General features: G+C 40.4%; 1 protein-coding gene across 6 annotated transcripts in view; it reads right to left on the reverse strand.

Moving 5' to 3' along the window:
* Positions 1–263: 263 nt before the first annotated feature.
* The window catches only part of wasf1 (WASP family member 1), a 67,123-nt gene continuing 40,575 nt past the window's right edge, over positions 264–26,811 (reverse strand). For 4 of the 6 annotated variants that reach the window (XM_085381510.1, XM_085381509.1, XM_085381508.1 and 1 more), the window contains 8 exons: positions 21,342–21,495; positions 16,683–16,800; positions 11,838–11,921; positions 8,352–8,408; positions 7,474–7,637; positions 5,244–5,423; positions 2,682–3,250; positions 264–1,956 (listed from right to left, as the gene is read on the reverse strand). In XM_085381510.1, coding sequence (XP_085237636.1) covers positions 1,799–1,956; positions 2,682–3,250; positions 5,244–5,423; positions 7,474–7,637; positions 8,352–8,408; positions 11,838–11,921; positions 16,683–16,800; positions 21,342–21,495 — 1,484 coding nt within the window. In that variant the 3' untranslated portion in view covers positions 264–1,798. The remainder of the gene's footprint in view (positions 1,957–2,681; positions 3,251–5,243; positions 5,424–7,473; positions 7,638–8,351; positions 8,409–11,837; positions 11,922–16,682; positions 16,801–21,341; positions 21,496–26,811) is intronic. The other 2 variants (XM_085381512.1, XM_085381513.1) reach the window with 2 other exon arrangements.

Consider the following 26,811-nt stretch of genomic DNA (forward strand, 5'->3'; position numbering starts at 1 on the left):
AGCTTAATGAAAGGAGCAACTCGTCTCTAAAAGCAACTGGTTCGAGGTCTTGGCCATGATCCAGTTACTTGTGAATAAATCTGCACTTTTGGAGGTTTAGGGGCCGCTGCTCTTATTAATTTCATTTTTAATCTGTGTAGCACACTGAGAAATCATGGCTTGTGTTCAACCGTAATCAAATTAAGCTAACTCGGTTATTGTTTTACAGAGAACAGGACTCCGATCAAGCAACCTCAACAACAACAACAACAAACCCTGAAACATAACATTAGATTTTTATTAATTCAAGCAAACTGTTACAGTAAACAGTTACATAAGTTACATGGTATACAGTATTGATCCAATCTTTTTTTTTCCTCCTTTCAACTCCCTCCCCCCCAGCCAAACATAGAAACAGCGAATTCATACAAGCGCAGGCAAGTAAGTAGTAACAGCACAATACATTCATCAACTCAACGATACGTTTTGTACGAACAATAAGGCAAGTAGAAGAAAAAAACAAAACGAACGAACGGAAAAGGATGGCAGACATTTCCTTTCAAATGAGCCAAAACAAGGCAGAATGTAAGCTTCTTGTCTTACGCCTCAAACGGCAGTACTACGCAGAGCTGTAGTCCCAAACGAGGTAAGGCTTCCCGTTAGTGAGCAGTTAAACAGTAAAGGGCATCTGAGAGAAGCTGCCATCAGTGACGTTGATTTGTTGGTTTGCATCTGGTGTCAGTCAGATTCCCAAAACTCGAAAAAGTTTCTCTCTGTACGCTGTATTTTTTTTTTTTTTTAAATAAATCAGGGATAATAAGAGAGGCAGGAATTCTGATGTTTATCTACAGAATCAAGTTGCTTCCACCGTCCATTTCTGCGGCAACAAGCGTGAGAAAATGAAGGGAGCTCGATATAAACAATGGCTTAGTGTTTCTCTTTGACAGCGCCTGATGTCAACAATAGCAGAAATGGCTCCTCTGAACCCAGACAGCTCAGTATCTAGGCATACATTTCCCTGGGGTAAAGGTTAAATGTAAGTGGATGGATATGCACACATGTGACCAAAGCAGCCATATGGTTTCCCCCATCATTTCAGCCATACAATATTTATCACATGACACAGCAACACAATCTTTTGCTTGTCCTTAGTGGTAAAGTCATTCCTGATAACAAAAAAAAAGTGTGTGGGGGGGTGACGACAACCCAGCCTGTGGTCAGGGTTTGATACTACTGGCCTGTTAAAACAAGTGTTTCAGTTGTACTAGGTAAATAAAAGATGATTAAAATAAAGCAGCATTCACTCAATGCCATGTTCAGCAAAACCATATTGGAGAACTAAAGATAGATGCAACATGCCTTCATTTGTTCTTTTCAAATTTCTTCTTTGTTTTTGTTTTTCCCCAACATCAAGGTACAGATAAGAAACGAAAACAAGTGGCTCTTCAAAAAAGTTATCTTCGTGTATACCGATAGTAAACATGAGGGATTTCATCACAAGAAATCCAGCCGAAACAAAGTCGCGTGGTAGGTGCAGAAGAATGAATTCGAAAAAAGAGAGAGAGAGAGAAAAACAACTCTTGGAACACTAGAAAGACCGACAACGGCGACGTGGAGTCCCTCCACTGAACACAAACCACAACGAGACAGACATATGACAAGATATAAACAAAAAAAAAAAAAAAAGAGAGAGGAAAGGTGGTCGTAACGGTGTTTCGGTTCTTTGATGTCGAGGTGTGGAGTGCAGGGATGCGATACTGCTGGAGGGTGGGGCACCTCCATCCTCCCGGTATTCCTTCTGTTCTCTCCCTCGCCGCCGTCATTCCATCCAGTCTCCTTCGTCAAACTCGGACTCGTCCTCGGAGTCGGAGTATTCCACGGCGATGCGGCGTGACAGGATGGTGGCCACATCATTACCCACTCGCTCGTGCTTAGCCTCTTGTTCTCGCTGCTCCTCCACTTTTCGCAGCTGTATGCCTGCAGCAGGGAAACGGAGAAAGATGATTACATATCATCGCTCCTGAAACTCCCGATTAGGATTATAACGACTACAGCAACAATAACTTGGATATAGATGTGTATTTATCCTGCTTTATTAAAATGTATTTATGTGAAATATTAAAAACTGGTCTCCGATTTGATTAATCTGAATGAAGCTGGATCTTATAGACACAGCGTGACACTATGTGCGCAGCACCTGCTCCCACTTGCTATTTAAATCTGTTTGCAAGTGCCAGCCAATCAGAAGAAAGCTTGCTTAAAGGGGTAGGAGAGCTAAGAATGAGAGGCTTGTTTTATACAGTAGATGAAACTGAATGCAAAGCTAATCTAATAGAGACCAAGCTAGGTGTTCTTTTCTCTAACCATTTAGTGTGAAAAATGAATCCTATGGTCCTAGAAGAGTAATGAAAAGGGCGGTAAACAAAAGAGTGGCATCTTCAAAGTTATTTCACGGCCTTCTTTTACAGATTTACAAAAATACAGTTATCTATGATGTAAGACGAGAAAAGCAGCAAAGATTGGAGGAAGTTTTGCTTCAAGACAGGCTTAAAAATATCTGAATATATTCTCTTATCATCACATGCAGAGCTGGCATTACACAATCTTTTCAAGATTTGGAGGCAGTTAAGCTGCTACTATGAAAAAGTGGTCACAACATGGTTTTAAAGAACTATTTGCACATGCATTTACAAACACTTCACCTTTTCTGATAGCCTCCAACAGGACACTGCGTGCATCGCTGATGGGTGGCAGATTGGCTGGATGGTGCCTCTTGGTCCCCATGTCGTGGATGGCGTGGGGGGGAGGGGAGGCCATGGCTCCTGCTGAAGGGAAGGCGGGCACAGGTGGTGGCCCTGATAGGCACGGTGATGAGCTCCGCGCTCCTGGGAGGGGCAGGGGAGGTGGTGGCGGTGGAGGAGGCAGGATGGTGCTGTCTGACTGAATACCAGAACCCGAGGATGGACCTTTGTCCAGGACCTGCTGGAAACGAGCTGGAGATGAGGAGTGGAGGGGAGGTGCCACGGGTGGAGGGGCTGGATGGAGAACACCCGGGGCTATCTGGAGGGGAGCGGGGGGAGGCGGGATGGCTGGGGGATGCTGCTGGACTGGTAGAGGAGGAATAGGAGGAGGAGTGCCGCGCAAGCCTGTGGAGGGTAAGGGTGGAGGAGGAGGGGGCAGAGGGGGAGGCGGAGGAGGAGGAGTGTTGGAGTTGTGGCCTGCTGTCCGGGCTGGAGACTGGGGTCTGCTGTCGGAAAAGCCCGAGCTGGAGCTGGAGGGAAGAAGAAACACGAATGAGGTGGAGGCAGTGGTGGTGCACTGCTGCGGCTCTTTAAGCCTTTCAGAGTACCTGAGAAAACGCTCACCAACAGGTAAAAAGGAGGCTGGACTTTGGTCACCATGTGCTTCATGTGCAAAATTTGAGAGATAATTGAGGTAACTTCAACTTTTTCCACTTGGGAAGATTGTTATATGCCATAAATTCTCTCAAAACACAACAAAACAGCTTGTATATACATGTGCACTTCAGTTACTAGTTTTTTTTTTTTTTAATTAATAGTTTGACAAAATACATGAAAACTGTATATAGCGATAGAGGTTATGAAATGTAAACATGCCAAAATATTATGGTTCCAGCTGTCTGCAAATTGTCTAGTTTTCCTTTGGTAATCTTGATCATTTAAAAGTGCATTGAACGAGTGTATGCAGACGAGATCAAGATGATCTGGTGAAGTTCAATCTGAGCATTAGAATGGGGAAGAGAGGAGAGAGGATATCTGGTACGAGGAGAACAGTTTAACAAAAAACCATTGAACTAGCAGCTTAGTCAAGCCTCAAAATTGACTAATATTTGCTCCACATTTTGCAGCGCTGAGTGTGATCAGCAGAAGAGCACATTCCACCTGGCAGGGACAGTCTAACACCAGGCTTTGCATTTTCCCAATTAAACTTTCTATGAAACTAATTTGACTCAGACTGCGAAAGAAGAACATAGCTGCTTATTTATATCCATGACATCCACCTTTTTAGCCTCAGACCATCTGTAGCACATCATGCATAATAAAACCCCCCCATAACTCCAAAATTATCTCTATCATCTGTCTGAATTTTTAAATCTGTCACCCACAAATGCACGTGTGCCAAGTAAAACGGAAAGCCTGACTATTGTAACGACAGAAACTGCCTGTTCACAAAAGGTGCATGTCAAGAGCCGAGTTTGTTTCGTTCTTATCTTTTCAATTAAAAATGTGCAGCAATGCGTCAGAAGCAGCTGCTGGGAGTGTGGAAGTAACCATAAATACAGCTGCTTTGTGAAACTGCAGAGTTGTCACAGGAGCATGGATAGAGTGACGAGGCCAAAGTATTTCCACTTCACTGTCAGTTCAATAAATTAGAGGTTAAAGATCACTGAGCAACCGGCTTATTGTAACTTGCACATTAAAGACAAGAGTGTGAATAACAGTGGCCGTTCACTGATGCCAAACCTGCGGGGGTTGGTACACCGCTAACACTGCGACACAGAGGAATGTGTCCACAATCAATCCTCCTCCTGTGGTGAAGGAGAAGGGGAAAAAAAAGGCACAGCAGGAGGAAGAGAAGACGGAGGAAAAAATAAAGTGTGGAGTGTTTCCTCTCAGGACAGCAGTGCTACTTAATGTGCTGTAGTAAAGGAAAGTTTTCAGAGGAGGTGAAGCGAGAAAATGAGATACAATGGAACATGGTGACGGGAACTTTTAAAATGGCAAAAAAAAAGGAAAATCAGCACGAATTAAAGGTCAGAATAAAGTAAATAAAAGAGCAAGAGGAGAAGGCAGATGCAAGGGCAAGTGCAAAAAAAAAAAAAAATCAATGCAAGATTTCTCCAGTGTTACCTTAATCATTCCCTCTGATCTCTTCATCCTTTCAAAAACAGCTACATAAGCGGCCAATATGTGCAGCAGAAAAACAACCTGTAATATGTTCAGTGGCCTTAACAAACAGCTGATCCTGCCCTTCAACAAGCCTTTTTCTTATTTTACTTCATCTTTGTTCCACACACTCTCAAACCACACATTCATCAACCTCTTCAGAACCAGTAATTGAAGGTCGGTCTATGATACTGACAGATGTGTATGAGAAAATGAGATAAACAAGGCTAAGAGATGGGGAGGGAATCGCAGTAGTTACAGATAATTCCTTAGCACTTTTTTAAACTGCTTGAAACACACATTTATGTTTTAGGTGTAGGTAGAACAACAAAGTGAAAACTGAGGCTGATGACTCACCTGATCACAGAAGGTGGCTTTATCTCTCCCAGTGGGTGCATAGGAGGTGGCGGCGGTGGAGGGTCGTGAGGTCGGGAATACATTCTGTCCCCTGTACGGTTAAGCAGTTCGTTCATCTGAGTGTAGGGCAGCGCCGCCAGTGAGAAGGGCCCGTCCAAATGCTCCATGTACAAATGAGTCCTGAGCAGAGAAACCCAGTCATTCATTCACACTGTGTTTGGTTCAGCTGTGAGTCTTTGTGTGTGTGTGCAGTTTTGTGTTCTTTGCACTTACTATTCTTACCCGCATAAAGCTCATCTGTCAGAACTTAAATCATGTCACTTAAACAAAACCTTACATATTCTGGGTAGGTGGAGGTGCTGTATATAGAACTGAGGTATGTTCCCAATCATTTTACCTTGTGTGTGTAGAATATTTGTAAAGGATTAAACAAAAACAAACAAGAAAAACAAACACAAAGCAAACTCACACACAAAAAACAGAAGATATACTAATACTGATATACTAATTATATTTACTGTGGAGTTTGTGTTTGATTAAACACAGCACTAAGACTTTTTGATGATCAGAAATTATGTAGTAATTGGGTCATGGAATTCACAGAGTCCAGTAATCGTAGCCAGCAACACAAATATTGAAAGCCAATATTTAGTATGAGCACCTTTATTCTCCACTACAGCCTGAACCTTTCTTGTCATTTCTTTAAGTCGTCTTCAGGAATAGTTCTCCAGGCTTCTTGAAGGACATTCAGAGCTCTTCTTCAGATGTTAGCTGCCTTTTGTTCTGTTCTTTGTCAAGAAGATCCCACATTGCCTTAATAATGCTGAGGTCACGGACCAGTATGCTTTTACTGTACTGGCAGCGTGTTTGGAATCATTTTCATGCAGAAAAATGACAAATTAATGTTTTCACTCAGAGACCATCTAGATGGTCTTGTATGGGGGATCAAAATCTGATGGTACATTTCTGTGTTCATAATTCCATCAATTTTGACAAGATCTCCAACAACACTGGCTGAAACGCAGCCCTAAATCATGACAGAGCCTCCACTGTGTTTTACAGATGTCTGCTGTGCCTCTCTCCTGATCTCCACACCGATGATGATTCGAAAATCATCGAAAAATGTGGAATCGTCACCACATGAAACTTGTTGTTCAGTTGGCATACCTCAGCAGTGAGTGGCTTCTTGACCAGCTGAGGGTTTAGATCCATCTCTCAGGTCCTGAGTCCAGTCTTTGCAGGATTTCTTTCTTAGAACAATTTTTAACTCTTCATCTGCTGGGAATAGTTTTGTAGGCCTACCACGTCTTCATTTCTCCTCCACTTGTTTAGTTTCCTCGTTTTAAGGACACTAAGCCTGAAGAACTATTGCGCAAGACCTTTTTTTTTTTTTTTTTTTTAAATGTATGAGGATGACTGGCTTCTTTTAAGCAAAATACTTTTAAAAAACGACGTGTGGCACAAGACCTGCGCTCATTATGTTCTTTAAGGTCATGTTTATGGTTTCTTCTGGCCATTACAGAGATCTGGTCACACAATATACATATACACATAAAAACAAGTAAGTAATAATAAGTAAAGAGGCACTTTTCATAAAACAAACGTATTCTCACAGGCCACAAAAGTATACACTTCCTGTTTCCATTTCTCAGCAGTTTAGAATATTTTTTATTCACAAGAATGAATTTCTGCTACAATTATTCTGTTGACAATGCCGTTGCAGTCTAGGTGAGTGCCCATCAAAAGACACTGTTATCCACAACATTGTAAATCAAATGCCGACAACCACATCTACGGTCCATTTGCTTGAAATCTATTCTCATCAGTGCTCGCAGAAAAAATTTTGTGTCAGCTATCCACGCTACTGACAAATCCAACAAAACTACCAATTTGCATAAAATGTTTTCTTATTAATCACATTGACTGGCAGGGAAATTACTGAACACGAGTGGCACTGCAGCTCTGAGGCACAATAAAAGCAATCACAACTTTGAAGGACCTTAATCATCCCTTTTGTGGCTGCATTTCCCCAGTGCCACAGAAGTGTAAATTGTGTGAACAGATTCTCTGTGGACAGGACACTATTTATTTTTGTCCATAGGATTGATTTAATCCTGCAGATGAATCCGTTTTTATCAAGTTTTTCAGATTTTCAGCTCTCGTGATGTAATGTGCACGTCATTTCCACCAGGTGACACCTGACTAACTAGTGCCGTCCACCTTCACTCACCTGTTGTCGTGATAACCCGCCGATCCGTTGGCCTCTCTGTGTTTGTCTTCAGGTAAGTCCTGAGCGAGCTCTGCCCCCAGTGCCAGTTTCTGCCACTCCTTCTTACGATCGTGAGGTGCTCGCGGTATCTTCTCCGGCTCGTGTGGACGGTCGATCGCCTTCAGCTTTAGAAGAGGAGGCGAAGATGGTGACGGGGATGGAATAGTTAAAAGGAATAATGGGAAGTGGTGGATGAATCCACATGAGGTGTTTTGGGGATGACAATGAGGATGAGAGTGGAAGGAGAAGAGCAGGAGACAAAAAATAATATTAGCCATTAAATATATTTTCCAAAACTGATGGATTGTTAAACATTTGAACGACAGAGCTTGAAAATTACAGTCAAGATTTATCAATGCAGAAGTAGAAAGAAGCGTTCACACACTCAAACAACCAAATCCAAAACTTAATAACTGATCCAAACTGTCCCTCTTTGTAATTTACTTTAAGGTGCCAAATAAACATCAACCTACCACAACAGTCTTAACAATATCTGTGCTTTCTAATCATCTTAAACTTAAAAGCACATTTTTTTAAAGGGGTAGCGCTTCACAGAAAATACTGCATCACACAAGCTTGGGAGCAGGGAGTGCTCATTGACTGACTGAATCAAATTGTGGGTAAATTTTTTTTTTTCCCAAAGCTTAAAAGTCTATAAAGAAAGATGGGTAATATTTTGTGATAATCTCGTGCCCATCGTCAAACAGCAATCCCTGACTCCCAGATTTCAGCATGACTGATTTGCAACAGAGGGAAAAAAAAACAGCAGCAAGCTGCTGAGGTAGAAGTTTGTTCTTTTTTTTGTTTTTAAATCAAATAATCGCTGTTTTTTCACATACCTGCCCTGGAAGGTCTAAGTACCTATAGACCTGATCATACATGCGGGGGTCCTGCAACTACAAGAACAAAAACAAAAACCACAAGAGAAGCACCAGGGGTGAGGGGACGGGGTTCAAAATAATCAACACGGCACAGGATTGAGCACAGCGCTGCTGCACACAGTCAACGGGGACAAAAACAGAGTGGGCGGTGAGAAGTAGGACAAAAGGGAAAGAGGGGGGAAAAAAAGTGCTGTTAAACTGAAAAATGACAACGTGCACAGCGTGGGGGACGTCACAATGGCACGCAAAGACCCACACACACCCACGGTGAATATAACAGAGCGCCGCTTCATCCCAAACAGACAGACTAAGGCAGAAAAGGAGAGATCTCACTGGAATGGGGGGAGCAAATCTACAAAGGTGTGTTTCTACATGCGATGCACAGCAACAACCCACACTGGAGAATGACATGCAAAACAGAAAATGCACACACTCGTGCTAGCCAACCCAAAACAATGAGAGAGCAGATTATATTAAAGAAGGGCAATAAAAACATAAAGGGGACTTTTCACAGTCAATCTAAATATAAAGATATGCATGAAAACACTTTACAATCTTTAGTCAACTTAAACCAGCTAACAATATAAATCAATGTGAAAAATTATTCTCAACGCTAAACATAGACAACTGTAATAAAAGCAAACTTACGAACTAATAAAATAAAACGTATTTATTCTGCAAAAACTGGATAAAACAAGTGAGTTTGGCTTTAAATATTATGTTTCTACTTTCTATCTTCTTGTGGTGCTCAGCTTATTTGCTTTATTAAGGACATGCATGTAAATTTTCACAAATATATTTACAGTCGACAGCTGCGTATAGCGTAGATATTAACCAATACACCATTAACTTCAGTTTGCAATTAAGAGTGAACAGCATATTGGTTCAGGGACTCTTTTCAGCTGCTGGTCTATACACAGCTGGCACTTTGGAGAATATTTACAGTATGTGGGAGCAATTGTGTTCATGATAACGAGGGATCATGTCAGCCAGTACAAGTGCATCATGTGGCTGTGATTTAAAGAGTTTTACAAGAAGAGGGGGGAGGACTGCAGCACAGGAACACTGGTTTTTTTCTAAGGCTACACAGACAATACCTGTTAGTGGGATGCTTTTATGATGCATTTTTTGTGCCTTTTTTTGACATTAAGACAAAAAAAGAAAGCACAGACATGCTTGTGTGTTAGTAATTTAACAAGACGTATTTGTGCTGATTATAAAAACACAATCCGTTTCAAATAAAACTATTTACAACACAAGCCGATATTCAGTTAGGGTATCAAACAATACCAATATTATATCTAGCTGTAGACGTACCAAACAAGAGTGAGTGTGTGTGTGTGTGTGTGTGTGTGTGTGTGTGTGTGTGTGCGCGCGCGCGCGCGCGTGCGCTCAGATGAAGCATGTTGGCTGAGGTGACAGGTTGTGGACAGCATCTTCTCTGGTTTGGTTAAATGATGCTGATTTTGTTCGCTGAGAGAATAAATTCCAACTGTAACGCACATCGATTCGGTTCTGAATCATCGTGGCCTATTATCCCTGATGAGGCATCGACTGAAGAAAAGCATCTCCGCTTAAACACACACAGTCAGACACACAACCGCCTCCTCCTCTGCTTAAACACATTAATATATCTTAACTAAAACGTTATTATTTATTAGATAGACACGGTAAAAGGTCTTGACAAAGCTGCGCTGGGCCTCTAAAATCCAGCTGCAATCATCGAATCAGTTATGAGTTTTACTTTTCCTAAACTCGGCTTCCTGAAAGGTTTTCAGTTTTAGCCTCGTGGCAATATAACATTAAATAACACTTGAAATAAAAATAAGCTAATGTACTATAAAATTCCATCTATGGGTCTATAGACTATAATGAGTGAATTTTTTGCTTTAATGACATAAGAAGAAGGGTTGGCAGGAAGGACAGGTGGCAGTCAAACGTATAGTGTGACACAAACCGTCCATCAAACAGAGTGTCTGAGTGATGGCTTTAATGCTGTAGTGCAGCAATCAATGTGAAAATAAGTTTTTGTTTTAATGGAGGGGAAAATAGATTAGATAGTGTTCGTACAAGAGAGAAAATGAGACATTTTTTTCTGTGAGCGTGTGTTTGTAAGCGTGCATGTGTGAGTCACAGCTGTTATATATGTAGCTAATTTTCAATGGGCTGTGTGCCTCTGCTAGGTCGTCATCTTTCATCTGAATGGACTGGTACTGGCAGAGGAAGTGCCGCTGTGTAAGCACAGTGTGTATATGCAACACAGTGGTTATAGATTTATTTTATATACAGACTGTATTCCTGTGTGCACACCTGTGTCCAGACCGTTATACACACTACAGGCATCATTTGTGCGATCATTTGTGCGTATAGTTTCAACTGACAGACTCAGCAGAATCGTGGCTATGTAACCCCCCCCTCCCCAACCCCCATCACAGGAATGCCCACAGAGGCATTCAACCACTGCTGACAATAACGCTAACCTCTCACAATATGCACACATAGCTGCTGCTGCTGATCTTTGTAAAATAAACCATTTGGTTGCAAATCCTTAATGAAGCCTCATGTCAATACTGAAATAAAGTCCTAGCAAGGTGAAGAAGGCTCAAAAATAGCACGAAATATGAAAAGTTACTGATGCCTTTACTGCAGCAAAAGCAAATGTCTTCCTGTACAATGCACTCTGACGTGTGCTTTTGTAACAATCCAAGCAGAAGACGTCCCGCTTTCATATGTCCTTTAGTGTTAGTTTGACCAAACCACAAATCAAAAGACATGTGGAGGTAAGTCAAAAGCACTACCAACTACCACACAGGTAAGTTACTGCTCTGAGTTGTTTTGCAGTTAGTATAGTGAGTTCTCAGCGCTGTATCCCAAATTCCTTATTTTCAAAAGGTGTGCACTGACACGCCTACAGGTATGGCTTGAAATTATTCATATTTAAACTCAAACAGTACACATTTTTTTTTTATGTCATTGTTCATTGCTCATCGTTAGACTGCACTAAAGACGTAAACATAAAGTATTATTAGAAGATTAGAGTATATTATTATTAGAGTATATTATCTAGAAACACACAAAAGATGTTTTACTGAGCAGCATACTTTGTGTGTGTTAAAGCCACAGCCGTATGTATTTAAAGCTCATGTAACCACAGGCTATGTTTAAAACTTGAGTTTTGTCATCTGCCCTTTTTTGTAGATTGTTGGTAAAAGGCACATCAAGGGCTCTTGCCCCCCCCCCCTTTTTTCTTTTCTTAAACAGAACTGGGATGCAGGTAAGTGTTAGAGGGTTGTTAGTGATGGGCTTGAGGTGGGCAGCTCACTTGCCCAAAGCAAACCAGAGGGGGGAGTGGAGAAGTGGGAGGATAGAGAGGGCTGCAGGCCACTGCAAAGCAGAGCAGATGCTCTGGTGGAGGTGGAGAGAGGACAAGGGAGAAGCTCTTACCTCTGGGGGAGTAAGGGAGGGAGGAGGGGTTTCAGAGAGGACTCTTATAAGGCTCTTGGGACACACAAGATAAGGCATTTCCAGCTGCACAGAGTTAGATAAAGATTCAGAAAATAATGTAAAAGCAATGGTAGAGAAGAACAAGGACAGTGGAAGCTAGATCCTGAAGCAGGATCTTGACTGAACTTTACTGTTAAAACATTACTTGCTTTATGCTTTACATAGTATTAGCACTTAGCTCAAAATTTAAGCTAAAATGGAATCAAAAAGCTGTAAATTGACTGTAGACAAGCTGAGTTCATATAAATATAGCTAGTAAATTGGGATAAGAATACTGCACTGTCTGCTTGTCTCTTTTTTGCTTATTAGCCATCGTTGCTATTGCAGTAACAAGCTATTAAACTAACACAGCTCCACTAGCCTGCAACAAGCCATAAGAGCAACAGAAGGAGGTGTACTGTTATGAGGCAGGTGGCAGAATTATGCCTTGCGTTGTAGGTGCAGATGTCTCCTCTACATGTGCCGTAGTATCACAGAAATTCGATTAGAAATAAACAGTTTCTCATACCAGTCTCCTAAAGCAAAACATCTTGATAGTTAAGGCTCTCTAGCATATATGCAACAGTGACTGCAATGTCGTTTCAGAGTCATTACATTTACTCGGGATGACTTAAGCTTCATGAGAACCTGAAAACAGTCACAGATCTGCAGCTGCATTATCAGTTGGTGAGCAAAAAAGTAAAGGACGACATTGTCAGTGGAGACATGAAAGTGACTTTTCTATATCATGTGTTTAAAAAAAAGAAAAGAAAAAGCCATTCCAGTCCCACTCAGGAACAAATGCTAGAACTGCCCACTATTAAACAACCAACACCCACTGGTGAACTGGGAGCCATGTGAAAAAAATGTATTCCTGCTTATAGGGAAGTATTTAAAATTGGGGGGAAAACATCAATAGATATCTGCTCCAGCCACGAGTGCTTTAATGAGACAGGAATAGCAGAGGAAGAGCAAAGGGGATTCTTCATAAAGGGGATTCAGATGTTGGAGATCTCAATGCCTAGTGGACCCAAACACTGATCTCAAAGAGAAACACACGATTTTACGTCTTTCTCTCTGTTCATGTTCTTCTCATTCGCTGAGACTTTCACCCTCCGTTTCCTCTGACTAGCTCAGCACATAGCCTCAGTGGATTAGCAGTAGACTAACACAGAGGCTAATGAGATTAGGAAACTGCAGGTTTCTTCCCCCCCTCTCTCTGCCATATGCTGCTTGTCATTTATCACTGGCTTCTAGCTGGCTGGGCCTGTGAATACCACAATTTGTTAAATGTGGCTTCAGTCTAATGATTAGTGATGTGACCATGTAAGAAAATAGTTTGGGGATGAAGAAGATTAAATACAGTGCTGGGAAACACTTACATGTTTGAGATCATGAAACTAATTTATAATATTAGTTAAAGATAACAGATTTAATACAAAATGTAGGTAATTAATGAAATCATCATTTATAAAGTGGGAAAAAAAACTATCCAAACCCTCAGTTTTTAGCTTTCAGGCAGTTTTCCTCATTCTTACTTTAATCATTCCTTCAGCTTTCATATGCTTACCACATTTTCCACGGCCGTGAATGTGACCTTTCAAGTAAACTTAAGACTTATTTAACTTTGTCTTGATTCCTTCTTTGATTATTCTTAATAACAACCCTTACAAATTGAGTTCATTCTAGCACTGACATTTTAAAAACAGGAGACATCAAGGTTGCTCAAGAAACTGACCATTTACTTTAATAAATATCAGAAATGTAATTTGAAAAAAAGAAAAGAAAAAGAGGTATTGCTTAAGGCGCGTGTTTAACATTGATATCGGTTTCATTATTCTGGCCACTGATCTATGATGGATGTCCTTGTTGTTACTTTGTTCAAGGAGTTATTCACTCCCAGCCTTCAACATCGTGAGCTGAAATAATATATGTAATTTTTTTCATTTTTTGTAGTTTAAGAAAGAATGCAGACGTGACCGAATCAGCTAAGCTGAGTCTCTGTTTGAAAAGTACAATAATTCAAAATACCCACTATACAGTATATGCATCAGAAAGCTTCTATGTTTAAATATGTGTGATGGCAACGAAAACTATATTTCTAAATGATTATTTATTGACTTTTTGTGTGGATTAATTCTCAGAGCAAAAATAAGCAACCTGCCTGGGGACTGCATTTAATTCTTTTCAAATTTGAGACTAATTGCAGTGAAGGCAGGTTGCTAGTGTGAAGCAACCTGCCTTCACTGCAATCAGTCTCAATCTGACTCAAGATTGTGCATCCACACAGTGACAAAGGTTGGTGGCAGTAATTTTGGCTGTCCTAGTCTCCAACCACCACCTTCACTAGTGTGACTGCAGCCTAGATATACTGTTTTTATGTTATTATAATATGTTATTTAAAATTAATGTCAAATGAAAAATGTAATTAGAACTTTTGCAGGTTCAGTTTAAAAAAAAAAAAGAAAGAAAGAAAAAGGTTTAAGGTTTAAGAGTTTTGTTCTTCACGGTACAACTTCATCTGCTACTCCAGTTTGATTTACTAAAAACTATGGCGTTCACACCAGATCACCATTAAGGTCTAGAGCAGTACATATGTGACAAGAAAAGCCATCAAACAAAAAACTAAACTAAATAAATAAGACGAATTTAAAAATATAATTCAAGATAAACAACACAGCTGCTGCAGCCAGAGCCCAGAAGCATAAGCGTAATGTCTTAGTATCTCGGCATCATCATTAAGAATATATCTGACTTTAATTAAAACTGTGCATCCATTAAATAAATGTGTTATTTAGATGGATTCTTCTGGCGTGTAAAATAGTTTTAGGCTTAAGTTGCAGTGTTAAATGATGTAAAGAAAATTATTTTAACTATTAAGTTAAAATAAATATTTACAATACTTACAAATATTTTATAAGGCCAATGAGAGACCTATTAAGGTTTAGTGCCTTTTGATTTAGGATTAGGTAGCTATAGATAAAAGCTATTTAATTGTTGTATATTTCAGTTGCTTGCAGCTAGTAAGGAAGAAAAAAAAAAAAAAAAAAGGAAGCACTTAATAAAGTTTCTATCTAATAACTGATGCTTATGATAGAAAGCAAAACAATTTACACAGTCTGTAGCTCCACAGACCCTCTTATTATCCACACAGCCCCAAATTATGGTCACTTTGTACATGTTGATCTATTATCTTGAACAAAACCTGCTCCGTGATAAAAAATGAACTTGAAGCTTCCCAGCTAATGTTAATGTTGTCAGAAAAAAATAATTCAATTTGGAGGAGCAAAGCGTCTGCAAACTTCTGAATTTTCTTCTGAAATTATAAGATGAAGTATCAATGGTAAACATAATTACAGCTACAAATGCATAAGCACGCACACACACACACACACTGAACCCCATGACTGAGAGGGCCATTAAGATGATGTGGCAGAACCACTCAATCAGCAAATTGATGAAGTGTAAAGTTATCAAAGATCTAAACCCGGAATTTATGTGTGTATATGCGAGTGCTTTTTCTATCCTTAATCTTTTCAATGAGTGATTCTGCATGCTTCCAGCGCGCATGTATGCACGTGCACCTTCTTTGAGCCATCTTTGTCTTGTTTCTCCATGTGACCATGTATCCACCATGATGATTACACAAACCACCATATATGTTTGTGTAATAGCTCTATTCCTCCATATATCCGGTTCTCCCTGTGAATATCTTTAAGGCCTTTCCATGGGGTCTGTCTAAGTGCCATTGTGGTGAGAGGGAAATGAACATGGCTTTACAAGCTGAGCCCACCCGGAGCTTTAATTAGAAGGAAATCATTGGAATGAGCTCTGGCTGCAAGCGGTCATATCAGCCTAACCCTCTGGAGCAAATAAGCTTTACCTAATGTTGCATGTTGTAGCTTTCTGTTTCATTTACTGCTTAAAAAAAAAAAAAAAAAAAAAAGTGCACACAGACTAGTAAACAACCACAAATATCACTACAGTTACTCTTATTCTCTCAATCCTCCAACTAATTCTCAGCAAAACTTGTCCTCTGTGCGTCATTCCCACAATCATTAAAAACCTCATAACCAGCAAATTATATCCTCAGTGTTCACATAAACCCTCAACAGAAAATCTCTTTACTCCTCAGTGACATGATTGTAATGAGCTTTGATTGACTGCGAGGGGGCAAAATGGGGAGCATGCACCGCTTCCCATGCAGGAAAATGCAAGCTGGTGCTGATTAGAGCTCCTGATGCTGAGGGTGGGAAACCCCTCGGTTTGAGTTGGGGGGGGTCATAACTCAGCACTTGGCGAGGAAGAGCCAAAGCCACATAATTTAATTTGTCTGTGTAAATACATTGAAAAATAAAAACAACCTCAGAATGCAAATGCTTATAGATATTCCTCATGAGGCTACGAGTGACTGTTTATTTGTCGAGAAGAAGAGACGTGACGCACAGCGCAGGGGCAACTGAAGACCAGATGCTCCCATTAATTAGATGTAATGATCACACAAGCAATAACTAAGAGGGTTGACAGAGGGAAGAGTTTATAATCTATGAGTGGTGACTAATTAACTCATTTGGATGTGTGGTATAAAGCCAGACCTCTGAATCTATTAGTGAATCACCCTGCCAGTTTTTTCAAGCAGGACAGATCAATCTGTATCTGTGAAGCCTCTTCGCTCTTCTACTCGCTAACCTCCGTGTGCTGCTGCCTGTCATAAACGCCTCCATCTACGGCAGTGCACTCGTAAGCTGCTGTGTGAAAAAGCAAAAACGCAGCCGAACCTGTGCTTTTTAATTCTTCTAGACTTACCTTCTGTTTCCGCCTCTCCTTCCTCTTGTCCTCTGTGTCCTGAAGCATCTTTTCTCTCCACAGGTCAAAGAAATAGGATGGATTGGTGTAGAACTTTAGACCCTCCTTTCCATCGTCTCTGTAGACGAGCAAAAGAAACCAAGGAATCTGAGATTCGTGATTAGCAAATTTCAAATTAAAGCTCATTTATTTTCCTCTGAATCCCTGTTGGGGTATGTAACCTTTCATTTAAAAAAAAAAAAGAAACATCACTTTCTTTTCTTTAAGCATTTACTGCTCCTAAAACTTATTTTCATTTTCAGCGAATCTGCTCGCTAATAACTGGATTAAACATTTGATCTATTAAACACAGTGACAGCTTTTAATGTTTTCCTCCCCGTAATTTTACTAAGACAACACAAGACCAATTAAAGCAGAATATTCTAATGTTTAAGGAGCTAAAAACCAAAAAATATTTTGCCATCCATTCCTGAAAACTGTGACCCAAATATCAAAATACTTGCAGGTTTTATTTTTATATCTCCTGAATAATTGTTTCAGTGCTTCACAGTGTAGGCTGGCAAGAGTGAGAGGAGGCACAAGACAAACTGCAACAAAAAGTCATTATTCTGATTTATTTGCTTTTTTTTTTTAATGAAGAGTTTCCAAAAATGCGGGAGCTGCAGAAGTTGAACATCACTGAAACTCAAGAGCAGAGGATGAAAAAGGAGGGTAATGTTTATTTGCTTGTGCCCCTGCTCGTCTTTGTCTCTGTTCCCTGTGAAAACAAGCACTTGTCATGAATAATAACTAATGGTGTGTGTTATCATTCATTCCCAATTCAACTCTCATTCTCTTTCTGAATTCCTCAGTAGCATTACAGAAGGGCACGGTGGCTCGTGGTGACTGGACGAGATCAGTGCTGCGAGTATAAGGAGGGAAACATAAAGGGACATCTGACAGATGCAGATAGTTATCACATAATATCATTTCCTCTTGACAAGGAAGTAATCATACACAGGTGCCCCCAACATGCCGCCTGGAAATGCCATTTGATATCAGTATGGGGTACGACTAATTTGCTCTGCTGATGTCTTTGTCCAAATAAATTCAAAAAATCTTTCACTGGTGTTTAACTCATCCGTCCAGAATGTTTTTAAAATAAATGATTATTGTCATCTGCCCTTTTTTGTAGATTGCTAGTAAACATGGAATCTTTCTGGCATGTAGTCACCAATGACTCAATGACTAAATACTACTACTACTATTACTATGGTTTCGTTTATCATGTTGTTCTTCATTCTCTCCTCGCTAGCAAAGGCAAAGCTGTATTTACGTATTATCACCTATCACCTGTTCCTTGTGAATTATATAAGGATAGACAGACAAATGACAGATGCCTGGCTGTAGAATTAGCTTGTCCTTCATTCGGATGAGTTAAAACCTCCACGTGTGAAAGTATGTGTCCGGATATTGATACAGACCCAGAGAAGAAATATGAGCTTCTGAAGGCTACTCAAGAGAGAGTATCCCCATGATGAGATACCGAGTGAATGCTGAAAAGAGAACTCTTATTTTTAACCTTTTAAACCTCGGCCAAACCAGGAGCAGGAACTGCGTCGGCTGAGGCTGTGTGTCCAGACCGTTCGGTAGTCCTAAGGTGAACCTGTGAGCACTTGCATTCACCCGCTGTTGCCCACGCCTAGGGAGTCAATTATTTGGCAATGTCATGTTCATGAAAAAGCGAGGCTTCAGAAGGCAAGAGTGGAAAGTTTAATGATATGCAACACAATAAAGGGAAGAAAAGCTTCTGCGGTGTGCACTGCAGGTCCTCTTTGAGAGTTAAAGTAAATTATTATGCCTGCTATTTTTTTGTGTAGTTGAGGTGCATGTTTATGTTGTGTATGAGAAAGAGAAGCTCTTTTCAGGGTGGATCTGAGAAGTAACGGCATAAGGAAGTATCCTAGGGAGCCTCTTAGTAGAGAGAGTATAAATACAGGAAAAAAAGGGGGTGGGGGAGGAAGGACAAGAGGAGGAGGGAGAAATCTAACAGCAAAGAAAATTCAAAAGATCCCAAAATATGGCCAGATTCTAATTAATTAAACAGAAGAATGAAATCACCACCCATGACAATCCTAATCATTAAGCCAGTGCTGATGAACAAAAGATAAATAAATAAATAAAAGCAGCTCCAGATGACTCCAATGACTGTAGATGCCAGTCTTTATCTCAAAGGAACATCCAGTAGAGAAACTGTTCTCTATATAACGGCAGTTACATCGAACACACTATTGGACTATGTGCCCAAAGCTACCCTATCACTTACTGGAAAGTTGAAATTATTTTTTCAAACATTAGCTGTTAACCTCTGAAAATAATAAATGAGAATAAATGAGAATTCGTTTTCTGCTAGCGTGACAGCAAAGCACTTAAGCGAAGCAGAAACCTGTACCCGGCTCTCCCCCGGTCTAGGCCACGTCAAGGCCCATGGGTTAAAAGCACAGCAGTGACGAGGTTTGTACACCTCAGCCTACCTCTCTCTTACAGTGCACGCATCTCTATAAGCACATCCACCAACAAAGAGATTATGTTTGGCTTTTAACCTTTTTTGCAAGTGGCCCTGTCAGGCGGAAAGCATTAGATAGAAAAGGAGGGGAAAAGGTGAGTGAAGAGTGAGGATGAAAAAAAAAAAGGAACAAAGTGAGAAGGTCATAAAATAGAAGAGAGAAAGTGCTGCCCAGCAGAACTTTTTATGGATTATTCATCTTTAAATGCCTCGCTCTTCTTGCTCTCTTCGCCCCCTACTTGTCCACAAGAGCCAGGAGAGATGCCTGGTGTCAAGGACTGACAAGCCTGCCAGTAATAATAAAAAAAACAAAACAAAACAGTGTCCTCTTGAGTTACACTTTAAAGCCAACCCAAAAAAACTGTCCAGACACAAACCACACAAAATAATGTTTAACTGTTTATCCATTCTAAATTTAAGTAAAACTGCCACCCACTTGAGATTACAGATATCTTAGTCGGGGTGCATTTTCTAATCGCTCTGTGTGATGGCTTACTGTAAGCATCAGTGTCTTGTTTAATGAAAGCTTTTATAATGGTAGGCACAACCGTAATACGAGTGAATGGGCCGAATGAAAGCTGTAATTGAGGACCGTTTGGGTACATTTTGCTGACACAGTGGGGTGCAATCAGCCTCTTCTGGTGCCCATCAATAAAATACGAGCGCAATAATGTTTTCCGCTCTCCAGAGACAGAAAACACAGGGTAAACTTCTATTAACGGGAAACATGCAATTGTAGGAACAACCCCTTCTTTTGCAAACCATTTCCAGAATGCTAAATTAAACATGTATTATAATTGTAAAAAATACAAATAAAAAATACTGGTGGTTGCCAGTCCCGCCCTTTAGACTCCTAGTAAATGCACCTGTGATATCAATTTGAAAATCTTAGGTGACATGTTTTCATAAGATTTTCAGAAAACTCGAGGTCAACATCACTGATATTCATATTTGTGTGAGATTTTTAGGAAATGCACCTATGGTATTAATTTAAAAATCTTGAGTTATCGTGTTCACAAAGTTGTGTCACACACTACCCCAAGCCTATTCAAATGGCGGCCCGCGGGCCAAATGCGGCCCAGAAGCAACCTGCGAGTGGCCCTGCCTGTGGTCCTGGCAGAAACACAGAGAAAACGCAAAAAATTAATTCATTAATTAATTTTAAAAAAATTTAAAAATTTAAAATTCCCACAGCGTAGTGTAGACTGTGAATGCAACACTCCTAGTAGCCTAGCAATATTTAACCCACAATGCACCGTGATGTAAACATATTAAACAATCATCGTAATATATGATGCGACAACAGCATGTCTTTCTCACTCCAAAAGCGCAAAATTGACAATGAAAACTGTCGGTTTAACCCTGCCTGGACTGACAAATACTTATTCATTTTACCGAGTTTAATAATCTTACAACCGGAGTTGTACTACCATGGTGAGGGTCCTGTACAGCCCAAGAGAGAGCTGCAGCATCTTTCCTTCGTGTTTGCTTCTTGGCAAAGAAGAAAAGGCCTTTCACAGATTCTGAAACAGTGAAATACTGCATGCTGGCCGTGGTGGATGCGGTGAAAAGTGATGAAAAAATTAAAGTAAGTGTGACATCTGCTATTAAAAACGTACCCCTGTAGGACAGTTCAAATATTCGTAGAGTTGAAGTTCTGGCGTCAGACGAGTTTGAAATGCTGTTAAATGACCTGAAGAAAACTGATAATGCACAGTTGTGCATATATGTCTGTTTTTTGGATGTGAGAGGTCACCAGATTTACAGGGGAAAAGGAATAAAAAAAATTACTTGTTTTTCCAGTACAGTTGTGTGGGTTTGAAATTGATCATGATCTGCTGCTTACTGGCTTCAAAAAAAAAAAAAAAAAAAAAAAAAAAAAAAAAAAAAAAAACCTGGTCCAGATAAATTCCCCGGTTTGAAAATCTGGCCAAACTAACTTCGTAGTTGAATAGCCATGCACTACCCGCTTGCCCACTTGGTGGGATGATGACAACACCCCATTACCCCATCAGTCTTTCATGGTTGAGAAGTAAAAACCCCAATACAATAGAACCAGTTACAATGGTTTGCAAAAAGGATCCCAGAGTCAGTGAAACTGGCTGGATTCAGACCTGTAGGGTGTGAGGATGTTGAGCGGTGGGGGCTGCTCGCAGGTGTGGTACGTCTCCTGCAGTGGGACAGGCAGAGACGTGCGATCAAACAGCTGCTGGTCCTGAACAGTAGAACTCCTGAAGGCCTTCCTCATGGTGATGTCCTGAAGAGACACTGGGAAAGGAGGGACAGATGGAGAAAAGAGAAGAGAGGGGAAGAAAGCAGGTTCTTTGTGAAGCATCTGCCACATGTATGTTTGCTACCTCTATGAAGGTAGAAGGAGAGACAGCATTTTAAGACCAACGCTTACTGCTGTTTGACTGTACCTGCCTAACAATGTTCAGAAAACACACACACACATCCCAACCAACAGGCTCTTTGTCTCTCTCATGTCATTGATGAACACAATAATTAGCATCTGGTTCCGTCTCCCCATTATCATCATCAATCTGACATCATCAATCAAACAGTCACAATCAACATTACAGCAGACTAAACCTATTATAAACCACTAAGCGTCCTCCCTCAGGCTAACGCTACATTGCTGTCCTAACTGGTCGTCTTCAAGTCGCTTAAAGTAAACAACAACATGATGAACAAGATAAGCTAGGCTAGGCGAAGCTAAGGTCGTCTCTCAGAAACCGTAGAAATGATTGCCCTTCTTTCATCCGGGAATAACTGACATTTTCAGAGGGCAATAAAAAAAAAAAAAAAAAACAGAAGAAAATCAATTCTGTACAGACGAAGCTCACAGAAAAACAGGCTGGAGAAAGCGCTAAAGGGAAGATGGGACACACACACACACACACACACACACACACACACACACACACCAATGCTAACCCTCAATCTGGTAAACAGAAAGTCTTGGAAAGAGATCTAGAACGTTGCAACTAGATCTGAATTATACATGAGGAAGTGACAAATGGATGTACTTTAATGGTGCCCAGAAGAAGCTCAGGAAAAGAAAAAGAAAAAAAAAAAAGTCATGGCACGGCAGACCAACAAACATGACAGAACGAACGTACAATCTAAAAAACACTGCAAGGAAATCACTTACAGTCATTTAACCATTGCCTCAGCAAAATGAGATAAAGCCCAGTAAGGGTCTACTAACACAATTCAGTCCTCTACATTGCAGCAATGCAGCTGGATAATGACTTCCACAGACTGTCAGTGTTGTGACATACCAGCCACCTGAGGCACTGAAGTATCATTATGAACAAACACCATGAGGGAGCTGAGCTTTCATGAGTAACACTCTGCAAGGGAGATAGGAGGCCATAGAATGCAAGAGGGAGATAATAAAACGACTTGGACACACCAGAGCCGGTATAATGGCAACAGGGGACAGACAGAGACGGAGAAAAGATGTACCAACAGTAAAACAAAGAGCAGCAGCTGACATGAAAGAACCATTCGTAAGAAATACTGGCAAACAAATGGTGAAAAGAGAGGAAATTTGAAGAGAGAAAAGACCTAAAACTAACATGGGAATGTGCAGCGAAAGAGAAGGAGGGGGCCGTATTAAAGAGAAAGAGACGGAGAGAGAAGATACATAAACACATCAAGTAGGATATTAATAAGAAAAACAGAAAATATCCCACAGAAGCCCGGGACCCAGAGAAGCACAGTAACCTGAGCAGAGCCAGAGGGTGGATTAAGCTTCAAAGACAGCACAAGGGAAAAGCTTTAACAGCCATTTATACTGGATACACACACACAGGAGGGAAAATAAAACATACTGCACACAGCATTTTGTCCCAAGTTAAACAGAAAAGGCTACAAGGTGACACTGAGGGGGTTGATCTGTCTTCTGTGGCTTCCTGCTACAAGATTTATGGAAAAACTACATGCATTTTAAAATGTGCTGTGTACCTGCATGCATATACACATAGCATTTGGAGCACCTGGGTGGGGGGGATCCCATAGCTCATGATCAACTTAACTGTCATTTTTGTCTTATATGTCTAATACAAGTAGCTTTAAAGTTTATCCATATAAATTAACTCATGTACCTTACACATTCCCACTGACCTGTTGGCTTGCATTTAAAAGTGCACTCTATATGTATTTAGTGTTTGTCTATGCAACCTGATTAAACTTTTAAATAATGATTTTGGTTTATTACAACCTTGTTCATAGTTTTGACAATAGTTTCTCATCTTTATGATAAAGTACTACACCAAATACGATGATTCCGCTGATTTATATACCTATGTATCAGTAGAACATCGTGTTAGCCAGGCATTGGCTGATGAGATTAGTCTCTGAATTCAAAGTTTGGGTGTTCTTACATCAATTTTGTGGTGACAATGAAGAGCTGAGGTTGTATTTTGTATTTCCTCATTTTTTCCTGGCATGAAAGTGGGAATAAATAACAACAATAACATCGCATTTCTATCCATAAAACTTGAATTATGCATGGTATAGCATGATGCCATCAACTTGCCTAGCAACCACCTAAGAACAGACTAAAAATCACAGACCAAACATGGGCATGTACTTGCTACTGAAATCTAGGAACAATGTAGCAACGTTAGACTTGATGATCAGCTGAAAAAAGCAATTTAATGAACACAACACTGAACACAACTGCAGTAGCATGAGTCAGAGCAGGAAGTCAGTATGTAATGGATGTTTATGATTTACAGACGTAACGGTTAACTTCAAAAAAAGAAATATGAGTATGTCTAACTTGTGGGGCTTTTTCGTGTATATAATATTGTTGCCTGCCTGCTAGTATTAACTTGTTTGCAGCGATGCTGCAGTCATCAGCCTCCGCATATCTCCAGAGCTCGAAAAATAAGAACCCATGCTGAAAGAGAGATTAATCCTTTAAGATTTTAACTTGCGCTTGTGCCGGGGGTGTAATAATATACTTCAGTCGCTCCAAGATCAGACACACCAGGGATGATAAGGGCAAAAAAAAAATCAAAGTCAGAGCTACAGTGGCATGACAATTTGACTGCCCACAGTGATCAGAGAAGAGCCAGGGATAATTGTAGGAGTAATGTTGAGATCTAAGAAATTAAAGTGCATTTTTCTCTAGCTGAAAAGGGAGAAGGTAAGGGATACAGACGTGGGAAGGGTTATGAACATTAAAGTGATATTTTATTATTTTATACTTTAGTGATCCCTGTAGGGCATTTCTTTTTTGTACTACCCCTGTTCCACAGGAAGGTTAGGCTGAAAGTCAGGAAAGTGCACCATGAGCTGATGCCAGTACTCCCACTCCCCGCTTGCAAATGTACAGAAAAACCCCACAGAAAGGACTCTTATAGCCACATAACAGCCTGTGAGGGCCAGGTACAAGCAGTGGTCAAAGGGTGAGTGCCAATTTGGTATTGTTGTATGCTGAGCAAGAGCACTGTGCCCTGCTGCCCCTGTGAATTAAGGGAAGTGCATGAGGCTGTCAGATGGTGTGACAAGTAGGTGCAAAAGCGACAAATAAGTGAGAGGCAGCGCACAAGTCTGTGCCAGGACTCATTTGATGCAGCGTGAGGTGCTATAAACCTCCACAAAGCAATACTAGAGCTTCAGTGCAGATTACTACACTAATCAATGCGGGCAGAGAAACACAAGGCACACAAACACGCGTGCTCAGATGGATCTCTTAACATGAGCATTTACATCCTAATTACAAAATGTCATTTATTCAGCTGAACTACCAATTAGACCCATTTAACGAAGACATTTAGTTAATGTGAAAAAATGTGAGTGTATGTATAGGAGAATGAAAGTAAATTAGTGAGAGATATAGCGAGAGTGTGTGTGTGTGTGTGTGTGTGTGTCTCTCTCTCAATTGATGAGTGGCCAAAATGCTCTCAAACCTTGAAAGAACTGTTTGAGGGTTAAGATTTGGTTTTAGGGTCCGTGTAGGAATTGGGATATGGGGTCCTTGCAGAGGCATAAGTAGAGTGTGTGTATACGTGTATGTGTGTGTTAGGTCAAGCAACACCAGGTGCAGCAGACTCTGATCTCAGGATGTGAAGCTTCTTATCAGCAAGCCAGTGCTGGAAAGTTTATCTCTATCCCTCATATCCTTCTCTTAAACAGATAGCATCTGTCTAAAACACTTCAACTAAAGAGAGGTGAGGAAGTTCTTGTTGTTCACATACCCCTCCCTTCAGCTCCCCTCCTAGTTTCACGAAAATTATGTTTTCCCTCTTTCTTCATTTCATCCCCCTATCTCATAGACATGCAGTCCTATGCGCAGCAATACTAGATAAGAAAAGTCACAGGCCAAAGTGTCTTTTAGTATGCAGGCACGTCTCCCGCTGCTGTTGTACTTCAATGCAAATGTTGCCCTATATTTCCCCTTCTGCGCAGTTCTTCACACTCTTTCCTTTCCCTGATTCGGTTTTTGCTCCGTCTCTCCGCCTAAGCTTGTTTATTGTTTGTCCTCTGTCTTTCATTTTGTCCTTTAGTCAAATTTATCTAGAAGTTCTTCCATGTGCATAGAAAACCCTCATAAATTACAAGTGTTATGCACAGTTTTAGAGTAAACAGAGTGAGTCTTGTACTGCAGTGAGACAGACTGTTGCAGAAGAAGAACAAATAAAAGACACACGAAGTGCATGCCAACCATCTGAAATTCGTACTGGGACATCGTGTTAGTATTCACAACTGCACTGTCAACTAGTGTGTACTAAGAAGAAAGTATAAACTGTTGAAGTCACCTTATCAGTTTGGGGTTGACTTCAGTAGGCTTTCATCACGGCTGCTTGCTAGTCATCACTCATAATGCTTTTGGGTGTGCAAATGCTCTTTTAGCATCTGCATAATTGTCTGAGTCTGCCTGAAGAAAAACTTTGTCACATGACCATGTCCCACTGGTTTCTACATAAATGGTGAGGCAGACCAGAAAAACCATCTAGTGTAAGAAATTGAATGCCTGGCAAATAAAAACATTTCATAATACAGTACTTTCAACACAAAAACAACACAAAACATAAACACTGACAGAATTATAGAAAAATGTCTATAATGTTATATTAAAATTAATAATTAAATTATACATGTAATTATGTCCATTTTTATTGCATTATTACTTGTTTTCTATTTTGTTTTTTCCCCCCGGTGTATCAGCCCTCACTTTTCAGCTGCTGAGGGCTGCACTTTTGCTTTCCTGTAAGCTTTTACCAGGGCTTTTATTCAAATCATCCATTCCTTCACAGAACCATTCATCCATCCGCTTATCCAATTCAGGGTCACAATGAGACCATCTTAACTGTCGTGGATGAGAGGCGGGATACACCCCATCGCAGGGTTAACAAAGAGAGACAAACAACAGCACATTCACATTTAGGTTCACCAATTCACCAAGCAAGCACATCTTTCAACTTTGGGACGAACCTAGAGTAATAATAATAATAATAACTTTATTTATAAAGCGCTTTCAAACAAAGTGCTGTTCAACTATTTGACCTAGAGTAGACATAGAGAGCACCACACAAGCACCAAGAGAACATGCAAACTCCACACCGA

The sequence above is a fragment of the Rhamphochromis longiceps genome, linkage group LG15 (genome assembly GCF_057381845.1).
Source record: "Rhamphochromis longiceps isolate RC_006_pf linkage group LG15, R_longiceps_female_GT1.1, whole genome shotgun sequence".
Classification (NCBI taxonomy): domain Eukaryota; kingdom Metazoa; phylum Chordata; class Actinopteri; order Cichliformes; family Cichlidae; genus Rhamphochromis; species Rhamphochromis longiceps.